General features: G+C 34.2%; 6 protein-coding genes across 8 annotated transcripts; 5 read left to right on the forward strand and 1 right to left on the reverse strand.

The window, feature by feature from the left end:
* The first annotated feature begins 6 nt into the window (after positions 1 to 6).
* Positions 7 to 2,867, forward strand: LOC120283663 (ribosomal RNA small subunit methyltransferase H). Its single transcript, XM_039290377.1, is given in 7 exon segments — positions 7 to 354; positions 357 to 407; positions 485 to 721; positions 796 to 864; positions 1,135 to 1,327; positions 2,281 to 2,573; positions 2,575 to 2,867. Coding segments are annotated over 7 exon segments (1,071 nt in total). The 5' UTR covers positions 7 to 198; the 3' UTR covers positions 2,647 to 2,867.
* A 540-nt stretch (positions 2,868 to 3,407) lies between these two features.
* LOC120283579 (uncharacterized protein HI_0077) lies at positions 3,408 to 6,082 on the forward strand. The gene is made up of 4 exons (XM_039290285.1): positions 3,408 to 3,679; positions 3,751 to 3,870; positions 3,955 to 4,185; positions 5,432 to 6,082. Exons 1-4 carry the CDS (start codon positions 3,440 to 3,442, stop codon positions 5,915 to 5,917), a joined length of 1,077 nt encoding a protein of 358 aa, XP_039146219.1. The 5' UTR covers positions 3,408 to 3,439; the 3' UTR covers positions 5,918 to 6,082.
* A 1,359-nt stretch (positions 6,083 to 7,441) lies between these two features.
* On the forward strand, positions 7,442 to 9,645 carry LOC120283370 (phosphatidylinositol N-acetylglucosaminyltransferase subunit P). Its single transcript, XM_039290039.1, has 4 exons — positions 7,442 to 7,707; positions 7,801 to 7,873; positions 8,469 to 8,587; positions 9,349 to 9,645. The coding sequence occupies exons 1-4, from the start codon at positions 7,497 to 7,499 to the stop codon at positions 9,468 to 9,470; spliced, it is 525 nt and encodes a 174-aa protein (XP_039145973.1). The 5' UTR covers positions 7,442 to 7,496; the 3' UTR covers positions 9,471 to 9,645.
* Positions 9,480 to 11,478, reverse strand: LOC120283369 (expansin-like B1). Its single transcript, XM_039290038.1, has 5 exons — positions 11,231 to 11,478; positions 11,033 to 11,139; positions 10,390 to 10,571; positions 10,112 to 10,244; positions 9,480 to 10,029 (listed from the first exon to the last, which is right to left on the reverse strand). The coding sequence occupies exons 1-5, from the start codon at positions 11,367 to 11,369 to the stop codon at positions 9,826 to 9,828; spliced, it is 765 nt and encodes a 254-aa protein (XP_039145972.1). The 5' UTR covers positions 11,370 to 11,478; the 3' UTR covers positions 9,480 to 9,825.
* Positions 11,479 to 14,246: 2,768 nt separating this feature from the next.
* Positions 14,247 to 15,224, forward strand: LOC120283650. The gene has a single exon (XM_039290360.1). The coding sequence runs from the start codon at positions 14,416 to 14,418 to the stop codon at positions 15,103 to 15,105; it is 690 nt and encodes a 229-aa protein (XP_039146294.1). The 5' UTR covers positions 14,247 to 14,415; the 3' UTR covers positions 15,106 to 15,224.
* Positions 15,225 to 18,162: 2,938 nt separating this feature from the next.
* Positions 18,163 to 20,803, forward strand: LOC120283306 (vacuolar protein sorting-associated protein 55 homolog). Of its 3 annotated transcripts, none has more exons than XM_039289949.1 (5): positions 18,163 to 18,291; positions 19,880 to 20,036; positions 20,139 to 20,178; positions 20,265 to 20,346; positions 20,425 to 20,803. In XM_039289949.1, the coding sequence occupies exons 2-5, from the start codon at positions 19,950 to 19,952 to the stop codon at positions 20,618 to 20,620; spliced, it is 405 nt and encodes a 134-aa protein (XP_039145883.1). In that variant the 5' UTR covers positions 18,163 to 18,291; positions 19,880 to 19,949; the 3' UTR covers positions 20,621 to 20,803. The 3 variants fall into 3 exon arrangements, with proteins under 3 accessions (XP_039145883.1, XP_039145885.1, XP_039145884.1); XM_039289951.1 differs by having other exon boundaries at positions 19,926 to 20,036; XM_039289950.1 differs by having other exon boundaries at positions 18,181 to 18,291; positions 19,849 to 20,036.
* Positions 20,804 to 21,596: the final 793 nt, after the last annotated feature.

Raw genomic sequence — 21,596 nt, forward strand, 5'->3', positions numbered from 1 at the left:
TTTATAGTGTGCGGGCAGTCATGAGAGCTTCGTCCTCGCGCTTGCCCGCGCGGCTCCTCCTTCGTCAAAACCTCTCTTTCTCCATCTTCGATACTTTTCCCTCTTCGCCTTCCAATCCCTCGAAGAAGAGATGCTGCGCTTCATTCTCAACTCCGTGTGCTTGCAAACCAGCAAACCAAACCCAAGGGATCGAAGAGAATGGCGGCAGCATCGGCGGAGCATCTCAAGAAGCGCACTCGCTCCGGCATTGAGCTCGACCGCGACCTCTACAAGCGCTACGCTTCCCCTGCCGCCGGAGGCCACGTACCCGTCATGCTCGGCGAGGTTCTTGACGCCTTTCCGCCCTCCCTCACCTTCTCCGTTCCTTCGTCGATTGTACTCTCGGTGCCGGTGGCCACTCCGCTGCTGTTCATCCTCAATCCCATCTCTCTCTTTTTCTCTCTGATTCGTTGTGTTAGTTCAAGCGATTCTTATCCATTTTCAGATAATTGAAGCGCACAATGAGATGCAGATGTATCTAGGGCTGGACATCGATTCCATGGCCCATGCCATGGCTCGGCATCGAATTGAAGCTCTCCTTGATGGTGCTCCTGGCTTGAAGGCCTACACTCATGTCAGGAATTTCAAGTACATCAAATCCGTGCTCACTGATGTTGATGAGAACCTCCTCAATAATGGCGTCGATGGTATTCTTATGGACCTCGGAATGTCATCCATGCAGGTATATGCCATTCAACTGTTTGAGAAATTGCCGCTGTGGGTTTTCACTAGAAGCTAATTTTATAGTTTTTACAGGTGAACAATTCTGAAAGGGGATTCAGTGTGCTTGCTGATGGTCCCCTGGACATGCGGATGGATCCTCAGGTGAGAGATGAAAACTAACATCTTGGATTTTTTTCAAGTGAGAATGCAGAAATATATATGAAAACAAACTTCTTCCAGTTAATTTTTACTTCATACTATGTTATATTATACCAAATACTGAGTTTGTGATGCAATTTCTTTGTTGCTGAACTGCTTAATTTCTGAAAATGATTTCTTTTTGTGACATGCTCTTCTTAGTATGAATTTAGTTTTGTTTGGCGTGGGAAGCTTGAGAGATTCTGGAATACTGATTGAACAGGTCTATGGCAGGCAAGTTTGAAAGCAGAAGATATCTTGAACTCTTGGCCTCAGGTGGACATTGGCCGAATTTTGCGTGATTATGGTGAAGAGAGCAACTGGAATTATCTCTCAAAGATGATTGTGGATGCCCGTGCTAAAGGGGGTTTGCATTCAACTTCTGAACTGGTAGATCTTGTTCGTAAGACATCGGCAAGGTCAGGAGGTGGGCATGGTACTTTATGTGTAAAATTTTTATTTAACCTGCTTATGCTCTGCGTACTTGACAGTAAATGTCTTCATAAGGATTGTAAGGATCTCAAAATTTGACCAAATGTATCAACCTGCATATTTATATGTGGCTTAGTTGCATATATTAGATGATATCTGGCTATAAATCTTCCCAATCTCGTCGTTAGGTTAATATTCAATGCTGGCTGGCCCGATCTTGTTGTTATGATGAATTTCTCTTTTGTAGGAATTCTATATCGCCACTGATATCATATCTAGTGTTAACTTGTGCAAGATAGTTTCTTTAGTTCATTATCAAATCAAAAAGAGTATGGTCTAGATGAGTATTACGTTCAAAGTAGGTCCACAGTCATAGATTTGTTAGGTTAAATGAATTTTCATGGTTTGAAATTTTGACATGAAATACCCACAAATTGGCCAAATAGGAACCAGATAAATTTCTGTCTGTCCAAAACATTTACAACATAGATCATACACTGAGGAGCATGGATCTGAGTTTCCTGTCTGCTCATAAACTTGACGGAACCTTACAGGACCCAACCCATACTATCACCTGCTCACAAGCATTTGAAAACCATTAGCATGAGAAGAACATAGATCAAACGTTCAACAATTGTGTTTCACTAGGTAGACTGTCTTATATGTTCCTTAGTTTACACAAGATGAACAATGAATGCTTTTCTTCCTAGATCTTCTCTTAATCAAATCCAACTCAAACCCTTCTCAAATGGACTTCTTTAGACTCATGATTTAGATCAAAATAAAATCAACTTTGGCATGAAAGCATTCTGCCTTTGGATTGATCTATGAGTTAAGAAGATGTTGAGCCAGTGCAACAAAATAACACTGTATGATTATTATTTCTTTGAAAAATCAGCTGATTTGCATATCTTAAATAGCCGACTCATAGTTCATTATGAAGTGCAGGGAGGCAAGGTTGGATCAAGACCGCGACACGGGTTTTTCAGGCACTTAGAATAGCAGTAAATGATGAACTGCGTACTCTAGAGGATGCCCTCTATGCCTGCTTTGATTGCCTTTCATGCGGTGGCCGGCTTGCTGTTATCTCCTTCCACAGCTTGGAGGATAGGATTGTTAAGCGAACTTTCCTTAACCTTGTTGATAAAGTTGTCGATGATGCAGATATAGATCGAAAAGAAATGAACAAAGAAGAAGTTCAAGACAAGAAGGGGCACATTCTAACTAAGAGACCGATAACGCCCTACACAGGATGAAGAGAGACTTAATCGCAAATGCAGATCTGCAAAACTTAGAATAATTCAGAAGTTATGAAGAAAATTTGAAACTTTTTGTGCTAGTTCATTTTGTACTAATTTATCTTCCTTTAAGATGCAGGTTGTGTTTGCATGTGAAATGGAAGGAATAGCAAGGAGTGAGCTATTTGTGAGACTATCACTAAGAAGATCTTGCAAATGCAATGTATCCATTGTGTAAGTTCTAATGGTTGGATTTCCTTTCTTACTTCTTAATTTAATTATCCGATCCATTTGTTATATAGTATAATCATTTATAAATTAATTCACTCTGTCTTGTCCACATATCTAGTGAATGTTTTGTTTCAATTGCTTGCTAAATGAGTTGGTTTTATAAAACCAAGTTATTAAATTTTTAAATAAAAAACAGTTAAATCACTTGAATCGCTGGTATAAAATGTGAAAAATAACAAAACTATATATTTTTTTTCAAATGATAGAAATCCTTCGAATTTGCATTTGAAAAAAAATTATTTCCGTGCGCAAATTATTTTTAATTTATATATTTAAAAATTAAACTCAGTTTTCTTTTCTGATTGCCATAATAAAAATTAAAGATTTAAAAAATAAAAAATTAGTTATATATTAAAAAAAATGAATAATTCATTTATCTCTATTAATTCATCTTATAATAAAGAGATTTCTCAATCTCTCACTCAAAAATTTCCCACGTAAAAATAACTGTTAAATTAAAAAAATCACAAAAATATTAAGATTTATAAAATAAATAAATAAAATAAAAAGAAAAAATATTGAGAGAATAACAAGAAAGCAAGCAAGCAAGCAAAGCCCATTGGCTCTGTTTCGTCAACATGGAGAAGGAGAAGGAGGAGAACAACATGACCACGCCGCCGGCGCCATCACCGGCGCCACAGCCGGAGCTGACGCTGGTGGAGGCTTCCCTGCAAGTGTTGAACACTGCGGACCCAGTAGAGAAGGCTCGCCTGGGCGAATCCATCGCCACTAAGTGGCTGCAAGGCTTCATCTCCCTCCCATTCCGCCCTCACGATCCTCCTCCCCTTGTTCCCGATCGACCCTCCAGGCTCCCCAATGTGAGTTTTGAGATCACAAGAACCCTAATTCTTCTTGTCTTGTTGATCTATATGCCTATCTGGATTCTCAGGTGAAGCTTGTTCCATCGCGTTTGATGCCTAAGCTTGGCAAGGGCGGCAACCTTCAGAGCCGTCAGGCCATCGTCCACAGCCTCGTCCACACTGAGAGTTGGGCCATTGATCTCTCCTGGGTTACCTTTTCTTTCTTATTGTGATTTGGGTTTGAGTTTTGAAATTTTTCAATGCAGTGATAATGATAGTAATAATCTTTGCAGGACATCATAGCTCGGTTTGGGATTCAGGAATCAATGCCTGTGGAGTTCTTCACTGATTTTGTGAAGGTTGCCCAGGACGAAGGCCGGCATTTCAGTCTGCTTCTGGCCCGGCTCGAGGAGCTTGGTTCATATTATGGAGCTTTCCCTGCCCATGATGGTCTCTGGGACTCTGCCATTCAAACCTCTCATGACCTCTTGGCACGTCTAGCTGTGGAGCATTGTGTTCATGAGGTTTGAATCCACTACCCATGCTCTGTGTTCATAATTGTGATTATTTTCTTTTTTTTTTTGGTTAATGGAGCTGCACAGCAGCTGAAACACTAATTGTGTGATTCGTTAATGTAGATTGCAGAATAAAAATTCTTGTTTGCTGCTCATAGTTCAGTAGATTAATGTTGAATTCTTAGGTCTCATGATCACCCGGCATGATAGGTTGAGTTGCATTTTCTGATATGTGACACTTCGCTTTTCATGCTGATATTTTTTTGTATAATAGACACCTGAAAGTGAAAACTTGTTCGAAATTGTCAGCATAAGTCGGTATCATTTATAATGAAAATTCACATTCATTGTGTTGCTTTCATAGTGTTGTTCTTAAGTGTTAGTCCCGAAGCTGAAAACACTGTGGCTGTTGTTATATGTAAAATTTAGTTGGGAGTTCATCTTTACTTGATCTCCTACATTTTATCCTAGGCATCATCAAATTCATTTTGTCAAACTGTGTTTCATATACTTGTTTAATTTACTAAATCTGAAACCTAAGTTCATTGACAAAGTAAAGATCACAAAGATAGTATTACTGGTTCATATAGTGTAGTGAAAGTTGTACCAGACACAGAGACATTGCCAGACTATACTTATTTCTTAGAATCAAACTTTTAACAATCAACTTTAACTTTGACTGTTCATGCATTTGTAACTACTTTGGCTCCAGTAAAAAAAAAAAAGCTGTTTATTTGATCATTTTCTGGTGCAGGCCAGGAGCATTTGCTTGAAATTATCTGTTAAGTAGGAACATTAAATGACCGAGCATTCTACATATTTAAGTGAAGGCCTTGCAAAAACCAAGCCTAAGAAAGTTCAATACTCTGGCAATTCATGTCATTTTACCCTGAACTTATTATTCTAGCTACTCCATTTCCATACGATAGATGTTTTCTTGAGTGTTGGATCTTCTTCCTCCATTTCCTTCATACCGGCTTTATGAGCCATGCTTTAATGCTGTCTGGGTCTTCTTTCTATGGTCATACAATCTCCTAGAATTATAGATACATTGAAATTAATTATCCGGTCTATCTGCATTTCCATATATACTATTGGATGCATACAGCTCTAGCTGGATCTTCGATCCATGATCTTGTAATGTGGTGTTTATCCAATAGTTTAGTGCAATGTACTCAGTGCAAGGAATGTAAGATTTACTGCCATTTCCATCCATACCATATGACGGGGATTTTGTGTGTGTGTGTGTGTGCAGGCTAGAGGACTTGATGTTCTTCCCACCACAATCTCCCGGTTGAGAAATGGAGGGGATGAGTGCACTGCAAAGCTTCTAGAGACAGTAATTTATCCAGAAGAAATTACTCATTGCGCTGCTGGTGTTAAATGGTTCAGATATCTCTGCCTTCGATCATCTGCTTCATGCCCAAACAACGCATTAGCTCCGCTGGTTTCCTCTGAAAGCCCCAAAGCCGAAGAAGATACTGTCAAGCAGCTACAAATCAGCAGCATTATAGGTGATTCCGAACTTGTGAAGAACTCACAGGAGAACTCGGAAAACTTGAATTCCGAGGACACCGATGTTCATCATGATGCTGTAATTCAAACCTTCCATGCTTCTGTGAGAAAATATTTTAGGGGGCCACTTAAGCCTCCTTTCAATGTGCAAGCAAGGAAAGCTGCCGGCTTTGGACCAGATTGGTACGAGCCTTTGGCTGTAAAACAAGCTGTTGATGTTACCTGAAGTGTTTGGTAAGCGTTGTTGTTGTTGTTACTTAGCCATGACTTCATTTTGCTTGAAAAGTACACAAATGTACCTCTTTTTTCCAATCAAGAAAATCCTTTTTGTTTGGATAAATGACAACATTCAAGTTGGATTTGGTCCTCGGTTGAATAATTTCCATATATGTTGAGGGTTTTTTTTTGAAAAAAAAATTATTACATTTTTTTTTTACTCTAGCTCTACTAGCTACATGATGTTCTTTTAATATGACAGATAAATTGAAGTTTTTTTTAAATAATTATTATTAAATTAACCTGAGTTATACTCTTACTGTGAGGTAGGTCTTGTTGTTTAATGAATAGAATGAAGTTTCAAATATAATTTATGCACCATTGGTTCTTGTCAGTGATGCTAATGTATGGATACGGGCAGGCAGGCGTTGGATATTATTGATCCAACGTCCCAGAAAAAGCGGGTTATATATATATATATATAAATGTGTAAGTAAATACGTTGATATGGGTATCATGTTGGTTTTCTAAAGATAAATGTTATTTTTTAAATATGAAGAACATTGCACTAAACTAAACACATTGTTTTTAGATAAATATAATTTAGATAATATTTAAAATTAAATTATAGTAAGATAAGATTTTTAGAATCATAAAAATTTCTATTTTAAAAAAATAAAAAAAAATCAATTTATGAAGGTATTTAGAATGCACAAAAAAAATATATAATTTGAAAAAGTAAAAAAAATCTATAAAAAAAATAAAAAATAAAACCTTAGGTTGATAATTAAAATTAACAGTGAAATACAAAGACGATAAATCAATCAAAACTAAAAAAAATTAAAAGAAAATCACAAGAGGAAAATATTTCATATTTTACTCAAAAACAGGTTAAAATCTCAAATCACACGCAATGAAGGCAAAAAGTATTGCTGAGCTTATCTTCCCATTTCTCGCATGTTCTTTGTCCCCGTATTTATCAAAAGAAATAAATAAATTTAACAATCCAACAAATATTAAAAAATGAATTATTAATAATTACTTACCATCCTTTTATTTTTAACTTAAAATTTTCAAACAATGTTAATTAAATTTAAAAATGCGCCAATTATGTTTAAATTTCCCCAAACAGGTTCAAAAAACTCCTCCTATAACCCTACCATGTAACTGTTCTAAATTCCCAACTTTCATAATTTAATTAGTTTTAAAATTTTCAATTTTTGATAAAAGTCTTGTTTGGATTGACTTTTGGAAAACTCAGAAATATTTTTTTATAAATTAAGCATTTCTGGATTACAAAAATATTATTTAGATGGATTTTTCTAGCAGAGTTAGAAAAAACAACTTAAAAAATAGCTCAAAAAAAACTGATCATAAATTAATGAAAACAAAATTATTTTTTTAAAGCTTATTTTTATATCTTCTGTTTCTATATAAAAACTAATCCAAACAGAAAATATAAAAATTTGCTTAACTTAAACTATTTCTACTCAACTTTAAAAAAAAAAACACTTTTTTTTTTTTTTCCGAACAAGCCCAAAATGGCTCAATTTTAGGAATCATCGAGTTCTCACGAGCTATCAGATCCAATGGCGTCGCCGCCGCTCTCGCCGTCGTCCCACTTCGTCAACAGCCCCCGCCGAACCCTGAGCTTGGTGAGCAAACGGAGGGCGAAGGTCTTCCTCTCCGATCCGGACGAGGAGACGAGGGCCTCATCATCTGGATCATCCGGAGAGCATGGCGCCAATCCCTCAGAGGTCTATGGTTTTGTTGGCGCTATCACCACTGTCATCGCCACTGGTTCAATCCTTTTCATCTTATTTCCCTTTTTCTTCTGATTTTTTTATTCAATAATCTTTTGTGTTTTTTGTTTGGAATTTTGTTTTGGTGCAGTTATATATCTGGTTTGGGCTTATACTCCTGAAAATTGGTTGCATTCTTTGGGAATCACTTACTACCCTAACAAGTTTGTGCTTTTGCCTTCTTTTTAATTACTGTGTTCTTTATGTTAGAAGATAAATTTAGTATTCTGTGCAATTGAGATAGCAAAGATTATGGTTTTTTGTTGGATTTGTTTGAATGGTGACTATGGGCATGAACTCATACAGAGGATTGCTTCCAATGAAGAAATTGTTTGATTTTCCATGGCTAAAATTACTTGATTTATTCATTGTGTATTGAGGATTGGTTATTTATTTACTTAAAATACTTGTTTTTCCGTCGTGTGTTAAGAAATTGGCCTGAAATCTACCTACGTCACAACTAATTGTATTTTCACATATTTAAACTTCGCTAACTTTGGTCGAATGTTAAGATAATCTACTAATTTTCTTTCATGTTTTATTCTGTGTATATTTCTTTTCTTCTTTTGTTTTTGGGTGGCGACCTTGTTCAGATAAAATATGGCCTGCCATACACTTATAATCAGATTATATTTAAGTGCAAGAATACATGCATATGTACAGACTTTCATCCTCATTTATATCCATTTAAAATTTCAGTTCTGGCACTTAGAACATAGGTTTATAACCTAGTGGTTGCTTTTACTATTTTATTGTCAGGTATTGGGCTCTGGCATTTCCAACTTTCATTATGGTGGCTGTGGTTTTGATGTTGGTATTTTATTTTGGTCTGAACTTCATGGCTACTCCACCTCCAACATCTTTCAATACCATGTTTGGTAAGGTTTAGAGATGGTTAAATATTCATTCTCCTGTGGTTCTGAAAGTGCATAGATACTGTTCTGTTAGATCTTTAAAATAACCTCATGAATTATTCTAACAAGCTAGATTAGCCCCATTTATAGATGCCAATGGTTTAATGGCATTGTTGCATGTTCTGCATTGATCTCAAACCAGACCAGAACCAACCTGATATCAGATACATATATATATATAGTCTTTATGCTTATGACATACTAAAGAGTGGCATCTTATAGCACTATTATAATAGTTGCAATTGAGGTTAATGGGATATTGATATAGTCAAATAATTTAACTTGTTTTGTCCCTCCTGATGAATCAAGTCAATTTCATACATGTTACCCAGAAATCATTTGCATTTGGTGAATGACTCTCTGAATTTCCTGGAGCCTATGTTATAAATCAAAATTTGTGCTACCTTCATTAGGTCATTTAGGATTGGGACTTGGAGATCGAAAGCAAAGAACCCATGATAACCTCTGCTCATATTTTTTTTGCTAGATTATCAAGTGAAAGTTATCTATCCATTAAAGGATGATTTCGTTATTAAGTCAGGATAAGAATAGATTGAACCTAAAGCTGTTGGCTGGAATGTTTAGTCAATATCCTTACAATGGAAAGTTAGTTTTAATTTTGAGAAAGTTACTTGTGCATATTTCAGTGAATATTTCATATAGCTACAATCAACTTCAAATTTAATGTATGTGTAAAACTGTCTTTTATAATCTTTTTATTTCAGATGAGCATAGCAGAGAGCCCTTGACATTTATTGCTGCACAAGGACTAGACCAGCCAATCAAGCCCATTTCGGACATAGGCATTGACTATGTAAATGAGCTCATGTTTAATCAAAATCAATAATATATTGCCTTTTTTTAACTGTTTTTGTTTGATGCTGGGTGAGGAAAGTTCAGCAAAGCCATTAATTTAGGCTTTTAGCTGCATTTATAGAACATAGAGGCAGTGGTGATGTAAATAAATCCGATTACTTCAAGCAACATATTTTTTTTATTCAATTTATAAGCTTTCCGATTTATTCCACGGAGTAGACTCATATTTTAACAACACAGACCTGAATTTTATTTGTCAAGGATTGTCTATATAACCTTAAGCAAAAGCATAAATAACACAAACAAGACAACTTGGAAACGAATAGCCTGCACAATGAATGTAATAGATGTCACTGAAGAGCAACCTACGGACTCCATTTAGTTACTTAGTTCAACTGTATCCCTAAATCATAAGACTCTCCAGTTTTCCAGCTTTCTGGCACATTGTTAGTTGCCACCACCCACGTCTCATCACCATCATCTCCTCCGCTAAGAAGCATTTGTATAGATAATGGGCCACTTGGTGGAGAGTTAACTGCCCACATGGCACCATGGCTCCGGTCTATCAACTTGCATGTCAAATTCTCAGTCTGCGCATATCAGGTGAATTATCTATCTGCCTAGATCATATGGTTTCTTACAGTATGGTAGAATTATAAGCTAGAGTAATACCTCACATAACCTGACAGCTGTGATATCCTTGTCTCCTTGTTGGTACTCTAATAGGAAAGCCAAGTATCCAGGGAAGTCACTGGCCTCATCAACCTTAAAGGTAATGTTCTTGCCTGGCCAGCTACAAGGGATCCTGAAAAGTTCATAACATTTTTATGTTCATTTCATTTGTTTAGGGACTAACACGTATCATTAGTTGACTATATAGTGTGTTTAAGTTATCTTTTGCTGGTAATGTCTATGGAAATCAGTTTAATGTCTTCTGAAGAGTTTAGTACCTCTGATATTCAATGTCGACTGCACCAAGGGAAAGGAGGGAGGCACCAGCATCGGCAGTTTGGCCCATCTTGCTAAAGGCTTTTTGGCTGAGGATGAAATCAGTGTCGCTGCTCGATCCTGAATCAGTGATCACTATTCTTACTCCATCAGTTGAGCATAAACTGCTGTCTGTGCATATCACCTAACGATAATAACAGATTAAGGTATTAGTCCTATTGATTTATTTTCTTTTAATAATCTACATGCTTTTGACAGTCTAAGGTAGTATCTGTTTTTTTTGTGCATAATTGATATTTGCAGACATATCAATGCTATCAAACATTTTTAAATTGTTGATTGCTCTTGGATTTAATTTGGCTAAATAATTATCAATTAACTCAATCACTAGTTGAGTTTTTCTAGAAAAATATTTGTATGCTATTTTCTTGTAAGTGCATATGTGCAGCAGCGCAAGTACATGATGACAAATGTGCGATTAAGGGCTTTTAAAGGGTTTTCATGACATTAAACATCAAGTGTGTTTAAGTTTGTGTTTGCAATTTGGGATTTCGCAAAGGGTGGTTTTGCAAAGGGGAAAATGCAAAAATTAAAGAATTTCAGAACTAGGACTCATGGCTTCTAGAAAATGGCTTAGTAGTTCACCTGGTAGCATGCCCCGCAGCCCACTCCATTTCTGTAGAGATTAGAAGCCGCAGACACATCACCACCATTTAATGTTGCTCCAAAGGATTTGTATCCACAAGCACCATCTAATGTTACATAATACAGTGGAAAAGTCAAGATATATAGAGAGAAAGAGATTAGATTTCATTCTTCATGCATGAATAATTTGGAGTTCACCTGAAGTGCCCTGTTGGTCGGAGTTTGGGTAGTAAGCTGCCCTTGAATGCGTGAAAGTGTCGGCTCTCACTGGAGATCGACATAGGAACAGTGGAAGGAAAAGGAAGACCAGGAAGATGAGCTCAGTTAAGAGAGCCATTAATTTGTATATGTGAAAAATTTGCTAGGTGAGATGGGTAGCAAAGAAACAAAGGAAAGGCAATGAAGAGGATCACCCTTGGGGATGGAGCATATATAGTGTAACTAGAGCACACTTGGTCCAGTTTGGTAAACCATAGCCTTTTGACATTCCTCTATGAAGAAATTGGATTAGTTTTATTTTCACAACCAAAGGGACCACTTTTAGACTTCAAAATCAGGTCGTTATGAACCAGAAGTTCATCTTTTCCACTTTTCTTTTGTTATTTTTAGGACATTTATGGTTTGCAGTGTTCTTTAATTTTATTTTAAATCATTATCCAAGTGTAGATGAACATTAATGGCACTACTCATACTTGCATTGTCTTTCTTTATTTGAAATGCAATTTGAGTTTGGAAGTAATTATCGAAAAAGAACAAAAACACATCTTGGACCCTAGAAAGCCTTATGTTTTATTGAGTCATATGGGAATGTATGAGTGCAGGGCCCCTCATGTTAGGCAGAGATGCACAATGGCCATCTCCCACTTAGCATACCAACTTTTACCTTGGATCAAACATGTCAAGGCTTATCTTTCTCTAGATCATGAGTGGAAGGAAAGTGAGAAGAAATACTTGTTCTTCCTTTTCCCCACTCATTAATCGTTATGAAGTCGTCTTTAGAAAGACATGAATAAAACTTGCCTAGCAAATTCTAAACTTGATATTGGAGATGAAAGATATTCAATAGATCAAATCAATTAGGTATACCAAATTTTAACACCAAAGCCAGAAGCTGCCTACTTAGAATCTGAACATTTTTTGTCACATCACCTGTGGGCATGGATACAATTACCAAACCCTAAACCCTAACCCTAATTCTTTCAACCTATCTACAAATGTAGTTTAGTAGGTACAAGTATTCATATTTAGGCTTAGACAAATAGAGGATTGTTTGTTTCAATATATCAAATCAATTACATAGACCAAACCCTAAACCCTAACAATAATTCTTGCAACCTATCTATGTATGTAGTTTGGTAGGGTTATAAGAATACATGTATAGGTTTAGACAAATAGAGGATTTTTCTTTTGTTTCATGTACTACTGTTTGTTTCTCAAGATCAATAAAATATCTCTTAGATAATTACTCTGAATTATTTATTTGTGATTCTAATGTAGGACTCAGTCATTGGTTGAATGTTCTTCTATTAGTGCTGTTCTTGGCTTCTAGATTATAGATTACATGGTTCTTGTCCTTACATGTGAACATTGTGACATTAACTTCAGATACCTTTTGTCGATGAAATTTCTTCTCGCAAAGGTATTTATGAAGACTATTTCTTCTTCATTTAATTGTCAAACATTAGGTTTGTCAGTTGATTGCTTTCTCAGCTTCTTTCATATAATGCAATATTATTTTGATTATAAAAAACAGAAAATGTTCCTTATATTTAGGTCACTTTTAAATCAAATTGAATGTTTTATAAGTTCATGAATCAAAATAAATTGAAGGCCATATAATTGGATATATATATATATATATATATAGTTTCATGACGTTAACTTTAGATATTTTTATTATTATTATTTTTGCCAAGATGAGCGGTTAGGCTGTTAAAAAAAACAGGGGCATGCACAAGTCTCAGATGGTCTAGACTTTAGATAGGTTCCAAGAGTGTTGTGTTGAAGACATTTAAATTATTCACTAATTGCTTGACCCAAATGAATAATAACCTTGCCCTTAGTCTTCTTTATATTATGGAATTCCAAGTCTTCAAGCAAGTCAATTACCCCATCAACAGGGCAGGCAATCTAGTCTGTATAAATGTGGTTGTGCTAGGTCCTCATAATCTAGATGAACAACCCTTTTTTCCTTTTATTATTATTATTATTATTATTATTATTATTATTATTATTTGAAATTCTATGACTATTTTTATATCTTTATGCATTTTCTTTGTAGTCCATTAGTAACTAACTGCAAATTGACAGCTCCTTAACTTTAGAGGTAATCAACTACCTTGAGTTGAAAACAAGGTGAAGGTTTGGAGGAAATCACAATTAAGAATAAAAGAAACTTGGTTTTTTTTTTTCTTTCTAATTTCATGTGTTTAATAAAAAAAAAGGCCTTCAAAAGTGGACCTAGTCATTGGCCATTTAATAAGCTGTTGTTTGGTTTCTTTCATGTGTGTTCATGATCTTCATAAATAATTATTTAATGCCTTCATTACAGTGCAAAGAAAAAAAAAGGAATAAATATTCACCATCATAATCAAAGACTCAAGGATTTGACCAATAGACTAATAAATCTTTTTTTCCCAAATAAATAACCCTAATTAACTTTAATTAGTTAATTAATTACTGATTTAATGAAAATAAAAAATAAAAATACTAAAGATTTGTAATATTTGGAACTGAAATATAAAACATTATATTTAATTAAAGGTATAATCACCAAAATAGTCTTTATATTTTCTCTCTTTTCTCTTTTGGTCCATCTACTCAGAAATGCTCTTGATTAGTCTTTCTATTTTTGAAAATGTGTCCATTTAGTTAAAAATTGCTCCTAATACTTTGGGCACATTTCTAAAAGTAGAGGGACTGGTTTGGAGCAATTTTAACTAAGTGGACACATTTTCAAAAATAGAATGACTAATCAGTAGAGGGACCAAAAGGGAAGAGAGAAAAGTAGATAGACCCATTAAGGTATTATACCTTAATTAAATAAAGCTTTATATTTTAAAAATTATTTATTTATTTATTTATTTTTCCACACACCGACGAGAGGGGAACCGTGGGGGGTGTTCCCCGTTTCACAGTGCAACGCGGACCAGCCGTCTGTACACGTGGACCAATCACAAGCACGAGTCTTCATATGATGTGATAAGCTACTGAAGAATGTCACAATGCCCATAAAACCCAACCCCTTCACCATCTCATCTTCTCACTCTCCAGTTGAGAACACGAAGCCGAGAACCTCCTTCCAAACCCTAACCCTAATTCTCCAAATCTAGGGTTTCTTCTTCTTCTTCAATGGTAGATGGGAAGATCTCCGGCGAGCGGTGATGAAGTGCAAGCGACATCCCTACGAGGCTGGCTCCGGCGTGTGTGCTTCCTGCCTACGTGAACGCCTGCTCGATGTCCTCGCAGCTCAGACCGCACGCCCTGACCCCATCCTCTTCCCTTCCTCTCTTTCCCCTCATCGCCGTTCTGACGACTCTGCCGCTCCACGCCGTCATCTTCTCTTCTTCAGCACTCCCCAGGTTGGCCCCTCCCGTTCTCGCCTTAAGCGCTCCTTCTTGTCCTCCCTCCTCTTCTCCCATCATCAATCCGAAGAACCCGATTCTAATCCTCCGATAGCGAAGCGATCCGGTGCTATCTATTGGATCTCGACGCTGATCCCTCGTCGCCGCCGGACATTGAGGACGAAGACGACGAAACCCGTTGAGGCTTCAATTAGGGTTTGCGAGGGAGACACGGTATCGGAAAATGGGTACTCGACGGAGACCTCTGGGATAAGCCGGGAAGCGATGCCGACGCCGATGAGGATCCGAAATCAGAACAGGCATAGCAGGGGGCTTTCGATGTGCTTGAGCCCGTTGTTCCGGGAAGCGCCGTCCGGGAGGAAGTTCCAGGCTGAGGCTGCGGCGGCGGTGGAGGTTGGATTATCCGACGAGCTCCGGCGAGAGACCAGGCGCGAGGATTTGGGGCTGAAGCAGCGGTCGAGGCTTGCAAGGTTCGGAACTTTTCGTTGACGCTTTTTGCCCTTGTCCATTGCTTCTTTGAGAGTGTCTAAAATATGAACAAATGCTTAAGTAAATACTACTACTTTTTAGGCAAATGTTTAAATCATGCTCGTGTATTATTATTATTATTATTATTATTATTATTATATATTTATTATTAGGGAAAGCAAAAATACTCTTTAAAAAGATGAAATTAATAAGTGAGGATTTCATACCCAACTGTTAATTTTTATTAATATTAATAATGATAATAATAACAACAAATATTTATAACAAAAAAAAATTAAAAATAAATTGAGATATATTAATTGACGTTTTTGCAAATCAGGTTTAAAATCGTGTTAGTATTCACTTATGCTATTTATACAGTTTTTTTTGTCTTATTTACGTGTTCATCAGAAAATTTTGAAACATTAAGGATTGTTGTTCATATTTATTTATTTTTATTTAATGTATTCGTATAATTTTTAATAAATTATATTTAATTATATTTACACATGTTATTAAATTATATTTTAAGTAAAATTAATTTTAAAATTTTAATATAATTTTTTATAAATTTTAAATTACTAATTAATTTTGATTAATTATTAATTAATTGAAATAAATAAATTTAAAAAATTGAGGGAGTATTTCTTATAGTGTAGTTTCATTATCTAATAATTTAACCAAAGCCATTTGATTTAAATGATTAGCGGAATTAAAATAAATCTCGTGTGGTATGTAGAGCGGTGAAAATTTGAATTTTTGTTGGAGAAAATTAATTTACAGGTGATATCGTAATTAACTCACACATAATGAGACCGGTGATTGTAGCTTTTTAAAAAAATAATAATAATAATAATAATAATTTATAAAAAAATTTACAAATAAAAAGGTTAAAATTAGTGTTAAATCCTCACCGAAATTTGAATAACCCAACAACTAGTCAGCAATTATTAATTATTTTACTAAACACTTTGCCTTTCTGATATACATGTCATTTCTTTGAAGAAAAGAAGATACTATGTTTAGTGACATCATTATGTTGTTTATATAATTGATATTAGATCTAGTAAAAAGAAATCAGTACCCGTTTACTTGTTGTGCCCAACTTATGTGGGGGTACCCTACATTGAAATTGTACCCGCGGGTATTGCATTTATACCCTTGCAATAATGGATGGTTTGTTATAAAAAAAAACCTATAAATTATATGAGTTAACAATTATATGTTGTTACTTGTGTATTTATAAACAATTACATAATTTTTAAAAAACCAAATGATTAGAAAGAAATTTACATGCCCATTAATATCGAAATCACATTTTATTTTTTTTTTTTTTACATATGTACTATCTATCACAAGATTTAAAAATTATAATTTTGAAAAATAAATTTAAGAATTAGTCTATAAAAATAAGTTCATCTGTTTGTCATCATAAATACTCATAAGTGAAATAGGTGCCGGTCAATAAATTATGGGTGAATACAAATAAAAAATTTATATAATTATGTAGATAATCAACAAATTTTTAATTTATTAGCATCAATTTTTGCATACGATATTTGTTTCTTTTATTGAAAAGATGAGTTCATACCAAATGAGGACACAAATAAATTGAGCTTGTATGTCCCTAAAATGATTTATTTATTTTGTAAAAAAAATTCAGATAAATTGACCTTCTTACACCAATGCACCGGTAAAATAAATAACCACCAACCAAATGCAACGCAAGTTCAAGTATAGTTCTCAAGGATTATCAAACATTTAAATTGACGTCATTAAGTTCTTTGGTTTATTCTGTGAGTAATGGCGTGTAAGTTTCATGTAGAAAACAATCAGACATATATGAAGAGGATTATAAGAAACATCCTATTGAAAAAGACACTCCAATAAATTCTTATTTTATAATCTAATCAATGGTTTAATCAGAGAGTAATCCTCAATTAATTAATATATCCAATACCGTGACTTAAAATTCTGAGAAGTCTAATTAACCAAACTGTATAATAAAAAATAACCACAAAGGCAAACTATTTATTCTTCTTCTTCATAATGATAATAATAATAATAATAATAATAAATAAAAATTATGCTGAATCATCCATATATTAGAGTTAGTATTTTATTTTTGTCTCAAATCAAAAGATTAAGGTATCAATCACTTGTCCACATTTTTTAGAAAAAATATTAAAAATAATTATATTAATTAAAATAAATCAAGTCAAACTAAATGCTAAGAAAATTAGGAGAGAAGTGTCTCCTGGTATACAAGTACAACTATAAATTTCAAAAATCTCATTTAAATTTCTCTCAACTCAAGTTAAATGATTTGAAACAATTTGCATACTTTTATTAAATTTTAAGATTATAATCATCAAAAGCTTTCACGCAATTAAAATCTTTCCATTAATTAGAGACAAACAAGAGAGTAATTGTGGGAACTTCCAACATTTCTATGCTTAGAAATTATTGGATAATTTTTTAAATCATATTTATTTGCCAAAGAAATGGAAATGGATCCTTATAAAGTATTTCTGTAATTAAAAAGAAATCAAATTTAAAACAATTAATAATCACCTAATTCTATAATTAAATTCTTTATTTGTTGCCCTTTAAAGTAAAAGACTAGATATCAAAGATAAACCATTTACTGTGTATGCATTTTAGATAATACAAGCAAATCACTTTCAAATCATATTCTTTAGAAGAAATATTTTTATAATTTTGAAATTATATAGAAAATTTTGAGTAAAGAGAAATAATGATAACAAACTACAAATATGCAGCAATGGTTAAAAATATTAATATATATTTTTATAAAAATAAACAAAACATCGTCAATCGTATACAAAACTTTCATTCTCGCATGTGAGGGCTTTGAATATACAGTAAAGAAATGACGTGAATGAACTAAAAAGTTTATAGAGAAAGATAGATATTTTTATATTATTTTTAAGAAACAAAATATGAGGGCCCATAAAAAATAAGATAAAAGAATGAGGGCTTTCCTACAAATATCAAAAGAGAAAGACTAGTTGGTAGATTTAATCTTTTTCCAAGGGTGAAAACATAAAATGGATTTTATATTTCTCGGTGGTTCGATTATTTGGAGATTTGAGGTAGAAGCCGGAGAGAAACACTTCGATGCTTTTCCTACGGTGCCGCAAGCTCCATCCCCCAAAACCCTAGATTCTCGAGAAGGGGATCGAGGTGAGAAACGAGACTCTTCTTCTTCATCTTCATTGCACCCTGTAATTCATAAATTATTGAGCTTTCTTTTGATCGCATGGTTTTGTTTGGTTTTTTTGAGATTCAGTTTACTCACTGTCATCGATTTTGATGTTTTCTTTAGTTGAAATTCCTATTTGTTTTGTGGATTTGAGTACTTGTTATTTTGTTAATCTTAGTCTGCAAAAATTGCTACAAAGGTGCGAGCTTTAGATGATTGGTACTGAAACATCTGCGAGATTGGATTTTGATGTTTGAACTTGCAAATTATTGGTTTTCATGATCAATTGGGAGAATAGGGAACTCATTTGTGGCTTGGTTTGGTCAGATTAGTGAAATACGGGGGCTGATTTTGCTTATGGGATAGTTGGAAATTTATTTGTGATGGGTAGTGAGAGTTTTTTTGTCTCTTAGGAACTAACACCATGTATAGATTGTTCAATCAAGTATTGTGTGCTTAATTGTTGATAAAGATGGTGAGAAGAGATATTGAGTTCTTGTTTGCTCATGGAGATTTAGAAACAATAGAGCATTCAACCAACGATGAGCTGATTGAAAGATTTGATATTTTTTATAGATGTAGGAAGTATTTTCCAGATTATTCATTATTAGAATCAACTAAACAAACATATTGATGATCAGAGGTGATTATTTTGTGTTTAACTATTGCTTGGAAATGATGAGAGAAGGGAGATGTCTCGCTGTCTTGTTTGAGGAGAACAGGGAAATGGTAAGTGTTGAATTAAGTATAAGCTGATTAAAGGATTGGATAAAATAGAGATATTGAGCATGTCTCATTATTCATTTGGAGATTGTAATTATTGTTTTTTGCTTAGAAACTCACACAGAGATATTGATGAAGAGAGTTAATGTTTATGTCTACAATTAGTGGTTGGGAAGGGATATCTTGATTTTTTGTTTGGTGAAGGAGGATTGCAAGCATTGGAACAACTATAATCTGATTGAACCATTGGAAACTCATGGTGGAGGAACTTGCCAGATGTTGATGATTAATAATCCAAGTTTTGATTAGTACCTCTTCAAACCTCTTCATTATGACAAGTGACAATCCTAGTGACTAATGTATATACATCAATGTTGATCTCTGTAAAACTTAATGAAAATGAAGATCATTATTGACCCAAATATCTGGAACTAGGAGTCTTGATAAAGTCTAGGGAAGATGGGAAAGCAGCTTGATATTCGAAAAATACACTAATTCTACTGACTAAATTATTTTATAATTATCCTAATTTTGACTACTGCTTGAGGGTAAATGTGATATCAAACCAAATGAAGTGAGTTTTACTGATCCAAACAAGCCGAGGTTGAAATATCTGCACATCATTTTTTTTTTTCTTTTTAATTTCAAGCGACTCGTGAAACCTGGTGCAGTGAGTTTATTTCTCACAATGAATAGCATACTTGAGAAAGAAAGTAATCTGGAATTTGAGTAATGAAACTAAACTTCATACTTGTTTCTATTTTGCTAGAACTTGCTCAAATCTTTTTTCTTCTCTGAAATCACCATTCTCACAGGATACTTTCATCCATTTGTGTCTGTTAATAGATTCATACCTTTAAGTCTGCAATAACATCTTTGATTCTCATCAAAGCCAATCAAATAAACAAAGGCATCAATGGCCGGGTACAGAATATGCCTTCAAACTGGAAGACTTGCTGGTGTGGCTATATTGGTTTCTGGTGGGATTGTTTTGCAAATTCTGGTCTGTGATTTTCCACATTTTCGTCTTATGTAGTTGTTACTATATTAAAAATTATGCCGTCTTGATATAATTGGTTTCTATCCATATCTCATGGTCCTGCAGGCATGTGCTTTGTACAATAATTGGTGGCCGATGTTGACTGGTAATACTTCCATTAGCCGAATAAAACTTCTGTTGTCATCGCTTAACTACAGCCTTGAGTTAATAACAGAATGTTTCTGCTGACAGTGTTGATGTATGTCATCCTTCCAATGCCCTTGTTGTTCTTTGCAAGTTCAGACACCTCACTGATGTCCAGTGATTCAAACAGGTAAGTCAATTATCTTTGCAGTCTTATCTAGTGTTTATTCTGAAAGTTCACACAAGTTTTCTCATGGTATCATGTTAGTGGTTGGGAGAAATTCACAAAGTTCTTGACTGGAGCTTCAGTGGTAGGAAGCATTGCAATACCATCAATCCTAAAGCATGCAGGAATCATTGGATGGCCAGCTCTGTTAATGGAGCTTTCATCTTTTGTCGTCTTTGGTGTAGCTATTCTATGGCACCTTAAAATGGGCAATGAAGATGAGTACAGCATGTTTTGATATTTGAAAGCAGCCATTATTGTGATCCTTGATAGAGAAACATCTCCTCATTGATGTACAAAAGTGTTCATTCTGTTTCTTATTAATTGGGTTCAAATGTGACTGGTCTAACTGTTTTGCTGGAATGTAGATGCTGTTAATATGAATGTTGTTTGCTTTAAAATTTAGTATTTGTGTGGATTATATAGAGAGAGGGTTGATGTTACCGGTTGAAGTATGGAAAGTGAATGAAAAGCTTATATGAGAGACTTTTTGTTTTATGTTGTTTGAGCAAAGGAATGTTTAATTCAACAGAGATTTTATCAAATAGAGAATCGTTTATACAGGCTTGCATAAATTTCATTTTAAAAAATTAATAAATAATATTAGCAAATAAAAGTGAAAATATATTTCTTATAATACCGATTTCCATCTTATATATATATATATATATATATACACCCTTAAAAAAACATGGGAATGCCACACGGAAGTGATGTAAAAGTACAATTGGAAAGATCAAAGTGTTATTCAAGATAGAGAGAGAGAGAGAGTGGAGCGAAAGATATGGTTCCAATTGTGCTTGGGGAATGGATAATATATATATATATTGATAAATATTTATTTTAAGATAAAACTTTTGTTGAAATAAGAATTAGAAATATATTTTAAAATTTTAAGAAAGACCACAAAAAGTAAGTAATAACTGCACCAAACACTCTGCATCACCCATACGGAGTAACGGACGACACCTCTACAATCAAACAAGATTTTCCCACTATCGACGTTTCTACAACACTTTAATTATTTAAACAAATATATCTAATAATTAATTTTGAAATTTTATCAATATTAACAAACATCCATCAAGCATCTATCATTAATTAGAAAAAATAAAATGAAACTTTAATCTTAAAATATTTGTTTTAATACTATTAATTAGATCAAAATTTTATCCATGAAAGTTTATCAAACAATTCTCTAACCCCTAAACCTC

Source organism: Dioscorea cayenensis, chromosome 19 (genome assembly GCF_009730915.1).
Source record: "Dioscorea cayenensis subsp. rotundata cultivar TDr96_F1 chromosome 19, TDr96_F1_v2_PseudoChromosome.rev07_lg8_w22 25.fasta, whole genome shotgun sequence".
NCBI classification, from domain to species: Eukaryota; Viridiplantae; Streptophyta; class Magnoliopsida; order Dioscoreales; family Dioscoreaceae; genus Dioscorea; species Dioscorea cayenensis.